The sequence below is a fragment of the Panthera leo genome, chromosome A2, assembly GCF_018350215.1.
Source record: "Panthera leo isolate Ple1 chromosome A2, P.leo_Ple1_pat1.1, whole genome shotgun sequence".
NCBI classification, from domain to species: domain Eukaryota; kingdom Metazoa; phylum Chordata; class Mammalia; order Carnivora; family Felidae; genus Panthera; species Panthera leo.
In genome coordinates, this window is record NC_056680.1 from 60,280,082 (window position 1) to 60,293,314 (window position 13,233).

Genomic DNA, 13,233 nt, shown 5'->3' on the forward strand with positions numbered 1-13,233 from the left:
AATGAAAATTAGGGGTGCCTAGGTGGTTCAGTTGTGTCCGACCTTTTTTTTTTTGAGAGAGAGACAGAGTGGGAGAGGAGCAGAGAGAGGGAGAATTTTTGAGACAGACAGAGTGGGAGAGGAGCACAGAGAGGGAAGGAGAGAATCCTAAGCAGGCTCGGCACCTTCAGCACAGAGCCCGATGCAGGGCTCGAACTCACAAACCATGAGATCATGACCTGAGCCGAAACTGAGTTGGATGCTTAACCAACTGAGCCACCCAGGTGCCCCTGTCCAACTCTTGATTTTGGCTCAGGTCATGATCCCTGGGTTGTGAGTTTGAGCCCTGGGTCAGGCTCTGTGCTGACAGCACAGAGGAAGGGAAGGCAGGGAAGCCTGTCCTACTGCCCACAGGAGGAGGGTCCTTGTCCTGGCACCAGCCCAGCCCGTGAGAAACCACCACCCCGAACTCCGAATTTCCATCGGACTTTCATACATGACAGCCCTTCCCAAAGGGAAGGCTGTTCCTCCTGTTCCTCCTCCTGTTCCCATCTTTTGGTTTTATCAGGTTACTTGTCCTAGGTTACTGTCCCTCAGTCATTCCCAAGTAAACAAACCTGTTTTGCTGGCACAATAACTGGCTGTTTTATTTCCAGGGCTCGCAAGGTGGAGGGGAATGGGTGTACACAGGGACACCAAAAAGAATCAATTTGTCTGCATGTTATTTAAAAAAATATTTTTTAACGCAGCGAGTGGTCAGGAAAGTCCTCAACTGACAGAGACCTGAGTCAGGAGAGGACTTCTAGTGGAAGGTCCTGTGGCAAAGGCACAGGCCTGGGGATTTGAGGAGCAGAGAACACTGCATGGCCAAGGCCCCTCCAGGAAAGGCTGAGACCTGCCCTGGCCTCGCGGGTGTCTGGGGCAGTTCACATGGGCACCGGGGCAGGAAGGCACCTGGCTCAAAGCAGTGGGAGAGCAGACGAGGCCAGTGGTCAGGGGTGGCCAGGGCTCTGGGGGCCACTGTGAGGCTCTGGAATCGCTGAGCACGAGTGTGCGCCTGGAGCAACGAGGGGTGCGACAGGACCTGCTGACAAAGGCCTTCTGAGAACAGACCTTAGAAGAGCAGAGGCAGAGACAGGAAGCCTGGCTGGAAGGTGGTAGACGGGCCCTGGAAATTCTCCCCCTGCCCCCAGCTCCTACCTCTGGGCCCTGTCCTCCCCAGTGGCTGGCCACACAGCAGGTGGACAACCCCCCCACCCCCACCACACAAAGCACTTGCCATCCGCCACCTCAAGTTCCACAACCAGCCCACAGAGAAGGTGCCTTCAGGTCCTCACTGACCCAGGGTCACACAGCCCTGCCCCCGACCAACACCCAGCAGGATGGGCCTCTGCACAGAATCAGCACCACGCCCCCTGGGCAGCCAGCAGCACAAAAAAAAACAGAGCTTGGTTTGTTACGTGTGCTCATTTCATTATATCCGGGCCTGGGTGTGGGGTGAGGACTTGGGGCCACAGTGCATCTTTGCCCTGGAGACCTCCAGCGGCCGAGGTCATCCACAGGGCCTGCCTCTCCAGAGAGCAGACTGGGCCAGCGGCTGGGTCAGGCATTTCTCTGCTCTGGGGTAAGGTACTCCAGGCCCAGGTGTCTGAAGATGTCTTTCTCCGAAGCCGCATGGAAATGTTTCTTCTGCAACAGGAGCCGGAGCCTTAGTGCCAGTGGGGGTGGGGAGGGGGGCGGGGCCAGGGGCGGGGCCAGGCCGTTCCCTCCCAGCAACACACCTGCTGGGGGTCAAACAGCCCATGGCTGTTCAGCCACAGCCCTCTCTCCTTCCGGCTGAAGCGGCGCAGCTCCCGCTGGAAATGCTGCAGAAAGCGAGGCTGTATGGGGGCCCCTGACGGGAGGCCCCGCCCAGCCCCAGTAGCAAGCCCCCTACCTTCGAGCCGGTCCAGCCCAGCAGGGCGTAGGGGAACTGGCTGGCAGGGACCACCACCAGGTCCACCCGCACGGCCCTCCGGGCGCCCCCCACAGCAGCCCCTGGGGGTGAAGGCAGGCAGAAGATACAGAAGGTCCTCTCAAAGCCGTCCATGGCGTGGTTCTGCCGGGGCGGGCAGGCGGCATCTGCACAGTGGCCGTGGTGGTGCTGGTGGTACAGGACAAGGCCCTGGGGGAGGAGCAGGTATGGCGGGGGTTCGCGGTGCCGGGCGGGGGGGGGGGGGGGGGGAGGGGGCCCGGGTCCCGGCAGAGCCCCCAGGGTAGGCAGCAGGCAGCTCCTCACCTGACTCTGCAGGCTGTGCATCACTCTGGACAGCAGCCCTGCCTCCCGGCCCTCCTGGGGGTGGGTGAGGAGGAAATCCACGTCGTGGCCCTGCAACTTGCCCCTGAGGGGGCCTGCTCTGAGTTCGGGCCAACACAGGATATGTGGGCCTCCTGTTGTCCCCGGTCCCACTAGTGCGGGAAGGCCCACCTCTGTGGCCCCCTCCTCAGGCGCCTTCACTGGGGTGGGAGGGGCAGGTCAGACCCCCTTACCTCCGAAAGCCGCCGGCCAGCGTGACGGTGGCCCCGGGAAGGATGTGCCCCACGGCTGCCTCCACCACCCGCTGCAGGGCCTCCACTTGGGGTCGCTGGAGCGGCACACTCAGGTCCTGGTAGTGCCGGAGTCCTGTGGGCAGTGCGGCTCTCCTGACCTTCTCAACCCCACTGTCTTGCTCTCCACTGTCCCCTCCTCCCTTTTAAATAGTAAACTTTTATTCAGAGGAAACTGCAGATTCACATGTAGTTGGAAGAAATGACAGAAACCCCTGAGCCCCCTGCCCAGTTCTCCCCAATGGGAGCATCTTGCAGAACTTTCTCCATCCCATCAGGAGGCTGATGTAAGTGCACTCATGACGCAGTCTACCTCTTTGAATGCCTTGGTTTTCCCATCCATAAAATGGCCCAGAAAGGGATAAACACGTGAAGAAGGTGGCTCTGCCACTCAGGAACCCCTCACTGTAATCCTATCTCCCCGCCCCCCCCTCCATGGGAGTGTCACTGGCCTTTCTACACAATGAGAAGTCTAAGTGGGGAGTAACAGCATGTGGCCGGGCTAAGTGCTGCTGGCGGTTCCATCTCTCCGGCACCATGGGGAGAGGGGACTGAGTGCAGTCAATGATGATATCACTTAATGTTCCACTGGACACGTGACTCCATGGGTCTCACCTCCTGTGGACCGACCAGGCAACCCTCCCACGACCCTCAGCCCGAGGGAAGATGTTCAAAGAAGTGGTGGGTGCTGGGCTGCGGAACAATTCGAATGGGGCCCCCACCCCGGGCCACATGGAGAGGACAGAGACACTGATTAACACCTACTCCCCACTGGCCTCACAAAGAGGAGCTCACAGAGCCCCATGATTTGTGGAGAATGTCACCAAGGCTCAGAGAAGTTAAGTCTCAGGGCCATGGTCACCTACCTAGTAAGCTGCAGAGACAGGACTCAAACCCAAGCCTGACAAACTCTCAAGTTCATGTTCATTCCACCACATGGTGCCACCTCCCATGCAAGCCCTGTACTGAGCCTCTCCTGCCACACAAGTCCCCATGCCATCACCTAGTGGGCCAGGGCCCCATGCTAGCAAGGTGTGCACAGGGCACAGACACAGCCTCCCTTTCCTGGAATCAGAAGTAAGGGGTCTGCAATCCCCATCAAAATAACACCAGCATTCTTCACACAGCTAGAACAAACATTCCTAAAATTTGTATGTAACCAGAAAGACCATGAATAGCCAAAGTAATTTTGAAAAAGAAAACCAAAGCTGGAGGCATCACAATCTCGGACTCGGAGCTGTATTACAAAGCTGTAGTCATTAAGACAGTATGGTACTGCCACAAAAACAGACACTCAGATCAATGGAACAGAATAGAGAACCCAGAAATGGACATTCTCTATGGTCAACTCATCTTCAATGAAGCAGGAAAGAATACCCAATGGAAAAACAGTCTCTTCAGCAAAAGGTGTTGGGAAGACGGGACAGCAACATGCAGAAGAATGAAGCTGTACCACTTTCTTACATCATACACAAAAATAAACTCAAAATGGGTGAATAAATGTGAGAAAGGAAACCATTAAATTCCTACAGGAGAAAACAGGCAGCAACCTCTTTAACCTCGGCTGCAGCAACTTCTTATTCAACACGTCTCCGGAGGCAAGGGAAACAAAAGCAAAAATGAACTATTGGGACCTCATCAAGATAAAAGCCTTCTGCACAGCGAAGGAAACAGTCAGCAAAACTAAAAGGCAATCAATTGAATATGAGAAGATATTTGCAAATGACATATCAGATAAAGGATTAGGATCCAAAAATCTATAAAGAACTTATCAAATTCAACACCCAAAAAACAAATAATCCAGTGAAGAAATGGCCAAAAGACATGAATAGACACTTTTCCAAAGAAGACATCCAGATGGCCAACAGACACATGAAAAGATGCTCAACATCACTCATCATCAAGGAAATACAAATCAAAACCACAATGAGATACCACCTCACACCTGTCAGAATGGCTAACATTAACAACTCAGGCAACAACAGATGTTGGTGAAGATGCAGAGAAAGAGGATTTCTTTTGCATTGTTGGTGGGAATGCAAACTGGTGCAGCCACTCTGGAAAACAGTTTGGAGGTTCCTCAAATAATTAAAAATAGAACTACTCTACAACCCAGCAAGTGCACTACTGGGAATTTATTCAAAGGATACAAAAATGCGGTTTTGAAGGGACACACGCACCCCAATGTTTATAGCAGCACTTTTATTTGTTTTTTGGTTTTTTTTGTTTTGTTTTGTTTTTATTTTTGGGACAGAGAGAGACAGAGCATGAACGGGGGAGGGGCAGAGAGAGAGGGAGACACAGAATCGGAAACAGGCTCCAGGCTCCGAGCCATCAGCCCAGAGCCTGACGCGGGGCTCGAACTCACAGACCGCGAGATCGTGACCTGGCTGAAGTCGGACGCTTAACCGACTGCGCCACCCAGGCGCCCCTATAGCAGCACTTTTAATAGCCAAAGTATGGAAAGAGCCTGAATGTCCAACAATGGATGAATGGATAAAGAAGATGTGATTTATATATACGATGGAGTATTACTCAGCTATCAAAAAGAATGAGATCTTACCATTTACAACAACATGGATGGAACTAGAGTGTATTTTGCTAAGTGAAATAAGTCAGAAAAAGACAAATATCACAATTTCACTCATAGGTTGAATTTGAGAAACACAACAGATGAACATAGGAGAAGGGAAGGGAAAGTAAGATAAAAACAGAGAAGGAGACAAATAGTAAGAGACTTTTAAACACAGAGAACAAACTGAGAGTTGCTGGAGGGGAGGTGGTAGATGGGCTAGAAGGGGATGGTCATTAAGGAGAGGGTGCCTATAGGGAAGAGCACTGGGTGTTATAAGTAAGTGATTAATCACTACATTCTATTCCTGAAATCATTATTACACTATATATTAACTAACTTGGATTTAAATTAAAAAAAAAAAAAAAAAAAAAGGAGAAGCAGTAAGAAGTAGTAAGGGGCCTGGTCCAGATCCGAGTTCCACTAGGAGGCCTCAATGTCACAGCAGCTACTGTGACCATCACTGTTCACTGCAAAAGGGCTGCAGTGGATCCAGACTCCACTGGGTGGAGACCCAGGGAGGCCACCAGAGAGGCCTGCCTGCCACCATGGCCCTTTGCACTGACCCCATTCCCTGCCATCCAGGCAGTCATCCGCACATGCCCTGTGTCCATGCTGAGGGTGCCATGGTGTGGGAGCCCAGGGTCCTGTCCTTTCTCACAGGGCTCACCTGCTTTCTGCTGCTGGGTCAGCCTCTGGGGCTGCTCTTGGAGGCTGTCGAGGGTCCGCAGCCCTTCTCGGTACCACCGGTCAGCAGTCTTTACCCCAACCCCGAAGATCCCGGTGAAAAGCTGTTTGGGGCATGAGCGCAGCATGGTCAGGAGCAGAGCCCTTTCAGAAGATGCAGACAGCAGCAGCAGTCTGTGAAGGGGGTGCTGTCCCAGGCCAGCACCGCCACAGCGTCTCACTAGGGCCTCACTGAGCCCCACCCCGTGGCCTGGCAGGTGCCGTCCCTACTCACAGTTCTCAAGTGTGAGCAAGCTGCCCGAGGCCACACAGTGACAGTACAGACAGGATCCAATCCCCGAGCCCAGCTATGCAGCCCAGCCTCACGGTGCACAGCACAAAGAGACCCCGTGTGTACCTCCCCCAGAGGGCCTCGGTCTCCCTAGAACCCGCAGCTCCAGCCTGTGATTCCAGCATCCCACACAGACAGCTCACAGCTCCCATCCAGTGGCCGCTCCCACCTAAGAGCAATCGGAGCCTCCCCTCGTTCTGCTCCTCAGCAAACACCAAAACAACAGGCAGTTAACAACCAGAGGGTCGTTGTAGCAGGAGCTGGAGGAAATGCAAGCCTGGGGCTGGAAGACAGACATGGGAGCCCACCTCCTGCCGGGGACTGCCTGCCACACGGGGCTCCCACACAGGGCGGCCCGGACCCCAGCCCCAGCCCATCACCTCTTTCCTCCCCAACCACAGCTTGTCAGTCAGAGGTGGGCACCTGCCCTGTGCCAGCCAATCCCCTCCCTGGGGATTTCTGGAACTGAAACAGAAGGTCCGGCCTGGGCAGTGGTGGAGGCTGTAACCCATGGAAAGGGAACCTTCTGAGGCCAGGTCTCAACCAGCAGAGCAGCCAGCGTGCAGAATAGGGGAAGTACCCGGCAGCAAGTGGATCCTTAGGCCCTGCTTCCTGCAGGACGGCTGCAGCCCTGCCCTTCTTGGGCTATGCTGCCCACTCTTCCCTTGATCCCCTGAACCAAGAGCACCAGCTGGGTCCTGCCAGAAAAAAATGCTCAGAACAACCTAACCTATTGCTTTATGACTACAAACTTCTAATCGTTAACCCACCTCTCTGCTGGCCTGGGTGACCTCTGGGTGCCCAGGGAGAGGTGAGGGCCCTGCCTTCCGTCAGTGCTCATCCACTAACTCCCATGTGGCCCATACACTCCCGTCCTCTGCCTACCTGGGGCCTTCCGTGTGTCACATGTGGCTCTGGTCCCTCTCTGAAGCCCCCACTGCCCCTCACAACATTCTGGGCCACCTCCCGGAGCATCGTGACCCACTCCCCCAACAGGTTGCTGATGCGACAGGTGTCAACAGGTCAGATGGGAACAGCGGAAGATGCACTGTGGACACGAGGAGACCGTGCAAGGGTGAGTGGCCCTGCGACACCCAGGAGGTGGTTACATTTTGTCCAGTTTGCTCTGTTTAAGATGCCAGAGCATACAACATGCTTGAGAACACCCCACGGATGGTCCAATCAGAGCAGATGGTACTGAGTGATCTAGAAAATTCCCTGTGCTAAAAACAAGCTTCTCCAGGCCCCACTCTGTTTGGCTGCCTCGTGCGTATCAGGTGTCAACTTAGCTGCCACTTCCTCAGTGAGACCTTCTCTGACCCCTGGGTGCCCCTGCTGGCCTCCCGTCCGTGGCTGGAGCTGTGCTGTCACCTGAGGGAGGGCCACGGGCTCCATGTGCCCACCAGGGTCTGCCCCACACGTACCTTCATGGTCTGGTACCTCTCTGAGCATCGGATTCTCTCCACCTCCTCACATACTCCCCGTGCCAGCACTTCCTGGGGAACAAAGCAGAACAGTCAGCCTGACTGGAGACAAGAGCTGGGGCCCAGGCAGCAGGTGGAACCCCAACACTCCACAGGGCAGTTTCATCCAGTCAGGATGCAGGGGGACTTGGAGGAGAGACTGTGCCCAGGAAGCCACCAAATCTCCTGGCCTCAAAGCCCCTCGGCCCAGGGACAGGCCAGCTCTCAAATGAGTTACAAGTCCCAGGACAGGGACACCATCACTTTTCTCTCTCTTTTTTTTTAAAGTTTATTTACTTATTTTGAGAGACAGTGTGAGCAGGAGAGGGTCAGAGAGAGAGGGTCCCAAACAGGCTCTGCACTGTCCGCAGGGCTCAAACCCACAAACCATGAGGTCATGACCTGAGCTGAAACCAAGAGTCAGACGCTCAACCAACTTAGCCACCCAGGCGCCCCAAACACTGCTTTTCAAAACACAGGCGGTGCATTCAATGAGACTTCCTTTAAAAGTTTAACTGAATTCAAAAGGCTTTTTGTCACAATATATTCTCTCAGTGATAAGTGTACAAAAAGATATTTTAACATTTTGGGTCCTTACTTTGTTGTTGTTGTTTTAAATTTTTTTTAATGTTTATTTTTGAGAGAGAGAGGGAGAAAACATGTTAGCAGGGGAGGGGCAGAGAGAGAGGGAGACACAGAATTTGAAGCAGGCTCCAGGCTCTGGGCTGTCAGCACAGAGTTCGTTGAGCCCACGAACCATGAGATCATGACCTGAGCCAAAGTCGGACACTTAACCAACTGAGCCCCCCAGGTGCCCCAAATACTTTGTGTTTTAAGAAGTGGTGCTTATAGTCACGGGTTCTCTTCTACCGTCCTGGACAGCTGGGCCAATGCCAACAGTGCCAGCTACCAGTCCTGTCCGGTCCCTCTCAGCCACATCGTGTGGCCCCAATTTACAGATGAGGAATCTGAGCAGAGGGTGACCTGCCTCAGCCTGGAAATCTCCATGGCTGGACTTAACCACCAACCGTCTGCACTCCCTCCTCTCCTCAACCACCCTGCTAAGGGTGGTGAACACCTACCTGGATGACCCTGCAGGAATGTTCTCCAAAGTGGGGCAGCCCCTGCAGCTGGCTCACGGCTGTGACCCGGCTCGGAAGGGCCTTGAGCACCGAGGCTGCTCTGTAGAAGGAGAGGAAGCGGCCTTCACTGCCCTCAAAGCCAGCCGCCTCCGCCAGCATCTCCAGAGGCTCCTGCGAGGAGGGGGCCTGGGTGAGGGGAAGGGTACCCCACCCCACCCTCCCTTCCACCACCCGTCCCCAGGCTGGGGCAGGGCAGAGTGGCAGTGCTCACAGGAACAGGCCTGGGCCCATCCCAGGGAGGCTGGGAGCCCAGGGCTCACCGTGAGGCTGCTGTTGTGGTGTGTGAGGGGTGTGGGGCGCTGGCAGGCATACTGTGGCATCCATACTGAGCCTGGCAGCCCTTTCCCGGGCACGGCCACCTGCAGATGGGCAATACAGAGGCCACTTGGAGGCTGCGGGGCTTGCGGGGCCGGCTCCCAGGACAGAAGGCGTAGAGCAGCCCTGCCCTGCAGAGCAGGCGGAGGAGGGCTCCTCAGGCCAGAGTAGCAGCTCCCGCGGAGGACGGAGGACATTTCCTGTCATTGCACATGCAGCCTGTGCTCCACTTCCCCAGCCCTCTCTGTCACGTGGCTCAGAGTGCTGGTCACTCCACCTCATAGACAGGGACGTGGGGCTTGAACATGGAGAGCCTGGCTCTGAGTCCATCCCCTCACCCCAGCTCTGCTCACCAGGAAGCACCAAGGCAGACAGAAGCCACAGACACACAGCACCTGAGGACGGCGTCCCGCTGTCTCACGAGGAGGTACCATCTCACTACTTGAGCAAGAAAGGCCTGAATATGCTAAAAACAGGTGTATCCCAAGAGCTTATGCCAGGTGACAGCAGAAGCCAGGATGGCCTGGCCTCCCAGGGTCCCCGGTGGCCTGCGCTGAGCCCTCCTGCCCATTTCGTCTAACGGCAGCCGGTGATGACACTTCACCTGACCCGCCGGGCGAGGCCTGCCCCTGTGGCCCTCCCCCCAGCTCACCTCCAGGCAGTGCCGGGGCTCCACAGGCACGGGCTCCCCAGCTGCCATGCTTTCCGTGAACCAGCTTATGTCCAGCAGCACTGGGCTGGTGCAGCCCTGCGGAGAGCCTGCCACTGCCCTGTGCTCCTTCCAGGTGCTGGCCTCCTCCGCTGAGGTCTGTTCCATCACCACATGTGTCACCTCAGAGCTGGGCAGAGAGGGGGAGGGGGTGATGCCCAGAGGTCCTTCCTGCTTCGCTCTACACCTCCTGGCCTTTGCCCCTCTCCCCTCTGCCTGGTGCGCACCCACTCGTTCCTCAAATGTCACGTCCTCAGAGAACCTCTTCTGGCACGTGAACCCCTCTGGCGCTCCAGGACCCCACAGAGCCGTGCCTGTCTGCTCCACCTGTGACTGTAAGCCCAGTCCAGGGTCGTGTCCACTCGTCTGTCTGCCTCTCCTCTGACCCCTGAGAAAGTTCTTCTCTAGTGGGCAGGACCAGTGGGTCTCCATCTAAGTGCTTGGGACCCAGACTGCTGGGGTTTGAACCCCAGCTCTGCCACATACATGCTGCATGCCCCTGAGCACATCCCTTTTCCCTGCCCTGATTTCCTCCTCTTTAAAGAAGATAACAACATATCCACTGGGTAGGGTTGTTACAAAGATTAGACAAGCTAATAAGCAAAAGGTCTTAGCATCCAGTACATTAAACACGCCTCCAGAGTGGGTCTAACCACTGAAAATGGTTAATTCACTTAAAAAAAAAAAAAGCTGCAGGAGGACTGGATCTTTCCACTTCAAACCTATGGGAACCGCAGTTCTTTAATCTCAGCCTGTCATTATCGCTGCTCTTGGACCTCCCTCAAGTCACTTTCTCAGCCCCGAGGAGTGACGTCACTTTGGCTAAGGGGGCAAGATGAACTCACGTAGAGCAGAAGGCTGTTAGCCACTGATACCCTTAACCCCACGCACCCCTATGGCTCTTTACAAGGCCTCTCTCTGGTAGACGTTCTCTTCTTGTCCTACAGAACACTCCTGGCCCTAACTACAGCACCCTTTCATAGAAGAGGATATTGAGAGAAAAGCCACGTGAGCATGAAGTTCCAGGGTTAACTTGGAATCCAAAAACCTCAGGTGCCCCTCTGCCCTGGGGGGTCAGCTGCCAGGTGAGTCGTTTTAGATCTCAATATCCTCAGCTGTAAAGAAACACCTTTTGTGAAAGTGACTGGTCACGTGCAAAGTTCTGAGCACTAGCAATTTGTGCTTAGGCCCTCACACCACGCAGCAGTGTCCTCTGGGCGCGACAGTATGGCAATACCCACACAGGCGACACTGTCCGCTGTAAGCGCCACACCCTCCCCGCGCTCCTCCTGCGACGCCCCCCACTAAGGCGCCCCGGGCAGGTGCCATCCCCCAGGCATCCCAAAGCAGGAGCCTCCAGAAGCTGGGCCCCCGAGGAATACCCGGGTCAGCGTCCCCGAAGGCGCCCCGGGCAGGAGCCCTCGGGCAGGTGCTGCTCTGGGCCACAAGCTCGTCCACGACCGCGCACCTGTAGGCATCCAGGACCCGGAAGCCCTTGGAGAGGGCCAGGCGCGTGAGGAAGGCCCGGCGGCTGCGACCCATGCGCGGCTCGGCCAGGTAGATGGCAATGCCGGGGAAGCGCGCCGTGGAGGGGACAGGACCGCCAGGGGACCCGACCCACGCTCGCCGCCGCTTCGGAAGCATCCTGGCTCTGGCCGCGGGCGGGCGCCGGAAAGAAGGCACGCGGAAGTCGTAAGGAAGGCGGCGGAGGCTGGCTGGAAGGGGAAGCGGCACCTAGCGGTCTCGTGCGAGCCGGTCCAGCCGCAGGCAACTTAGGCCCCTAGAAGCGCTGTGTAGGCCCCCAGGCTCCCAACGAGTTCCGCGCGCGCGACGCCCCTCCTCCATGCCATTAGCACCAGAGGACACGCCTTTTACTTAAATGACTCGAGGAGCGCCTAGAGCCGCCCGGGGACGACCCGGAAGAGCGCCGGCGTTGGGGCGGGGCCGAGAAGCGCGGAGGGGGCGGGGCTAGGGGCGGGGCCGGGGAGAGGGAAGGCCAGGGCTGGGTGGGGCGGGGCTGGAGAGCTCGGAGGCGGGGCGTGGGGGCGGGTCCAGTGATGTGGGGGCGGGGCTATAAAGGGCAGAAACTGGCTTGGGGCGGAGCCATGGAATGTGGAAGCGGAGCTAGGGGCGGGACCCGCGGGGGTCGACGGGGGTGGGCGGAGCCGGCGACCGCAGTGGGCAGGGCCAGGCGGGGGTCCTCCTGCACCTGGCGACGCGGAGCGGGGTGGAAGGTGAGGGTGGAGGGCTTCAAACCCGGGAAGGTTTTCCAGTCCAGCGGCGTTGGTACCACTGACCGGCCATTCGGAAAAATAGAAGTTGGCTCCCTCCGTCCTTAACACCGAAATGCAATCCAGATGGATCAAACATCCAAACCTAAAAAAGAAACCAGAAAAACGTCTTGAAAAGTCCACGAATGTTTTCATAGTCTGTCACGATAAACCTGGAGACACGGAAGAAAAAGAGTGATAAGCTTGACCACATTCGCATTTTAAATGTGTTAAAAATTATAATCAAAAGGCAAACCCCGGGGAAAATATTTGCGATGTATTTTGAAATTGTCTAATTCCTGTAATTGTGAAACTATCCACAGATAAATAAGAAAAAGACAGTGATCTAATGGAAAAATCGGCAGGAACACTGGGAGGAATGCCACAGAAGAAACACTACTCAGTAAACTCCCACCGGATTGCCTGACTTGGGCACTTGTCAGATGTGAGGGGACTGGCACTTTGTAGAAAGGACTTCTTGGAAGCCTATTTGGCAACCATATCCAACAAAATGAAAACAAAAATCACACCCAGCAATGCCTTTTCCAACATAGGGATTCTTTTGATTGTCTAGATCAGGCTGGGACAGCTGACATCCTGACAGTAGGGAGCTGCTCCTCTCTTATTTTCAGGTGCCACATGTTGGAATCTTTTTGTTGAAGCAGGTTTAGCCTATGCTCAGACTAACAGGTGGGACAGACCAGGTGTAACCTGTTCCTGCCCCTCTCCTTGATCTCCTCTCCCTGGGGCCTCCTGTCAAGGGCATTAGGCACAGGGCTGAGAGAGGCCTCTTCTGCCTCCACCTGCCCTCCTGGGCCACAGGATGCTCACTCCTCAGCCAGGAGGCCTGGGCTTTGGCCCCTCTCTCATTTCCCTGTGCCCGTTTCTCTGGCCAGCAGGGAAGGAGTAGCTCCCAGGACCTGTGTAAGGGGTCAGAGCCTCCTTCCTCACATGCGGGCCCTGCCTCTCCTCAGGGAGCAGCCATATCTCCCCTAGAACGATTTCCTTTCCTCTTGTGTCCTGTGTCTCTAACTTCTAATGACCCATCACACCTGAATGCTTAAAACACGGGGCAACTTGCAAAACGGAGGAACATGGCCTTCCCACACCCAGGGAGGATCAGGGAGGGGAACCCTCTGTGCCCACTGAGTGGAGGTTGGGCACCAGTGGGCGAGGCCA

The 13,233-nt window shown here is 55.8% G+C and overlaps 1 protein-coding gene across 6 annotated transcripts; it reads right to left on the reverse strand.

Moving 5' to 3' along the window:
• Window positions 1-311: 311 nt before the first annotated feature.
• On the reverse strand, window positions 312-11,689 carry POLM (DNA polymerase mu). Of its 6 annotated transcripts, none has more exons than XM_042913013.1 (11): window positions 11,253-11,689; window positions 9,728-9,914; window positions 9,021-9,119; window positions 8,701-8,871; window positions 7,580-7,651; window positions 5,808-5,928; window positions 2,509-2,641; window positions 2,258-2,360; window positions 1,916-2,143; window positions 1,761-1,844; window positions 312-1,668 (listed from the first exon to the last, which is right to left on the reverse strand). In XM_042913013.1, exons 1-11 carry the CDS (start codon window positions 11,426-11,428, stop codon window positions 1,582-1,584), a joined length of 1,461 nt encoding a protein of 486 aa, XP_042768947.1. In that variant the 5' UTR covers window positions 11,429-11,689; the 3' UTR covers window positions 312-1,581. The 6 variants fall into 6 exon arrangements, with proteins under 6 accessions (XP_042768947.1, XP_042768907.1, XP_042768928.1 ...); XM_042912973.1 differs by having other exon boundaries at window positions 2,258-2,375; XM_042912994.1 differs by lacking the exon at window positions 11,253-11,689 and having other exon boundaries at window positions 9,728-11,233.
• Between the last annotated feature and the right edge of the window lie 1,544 nt (window positions 11,690-13,233).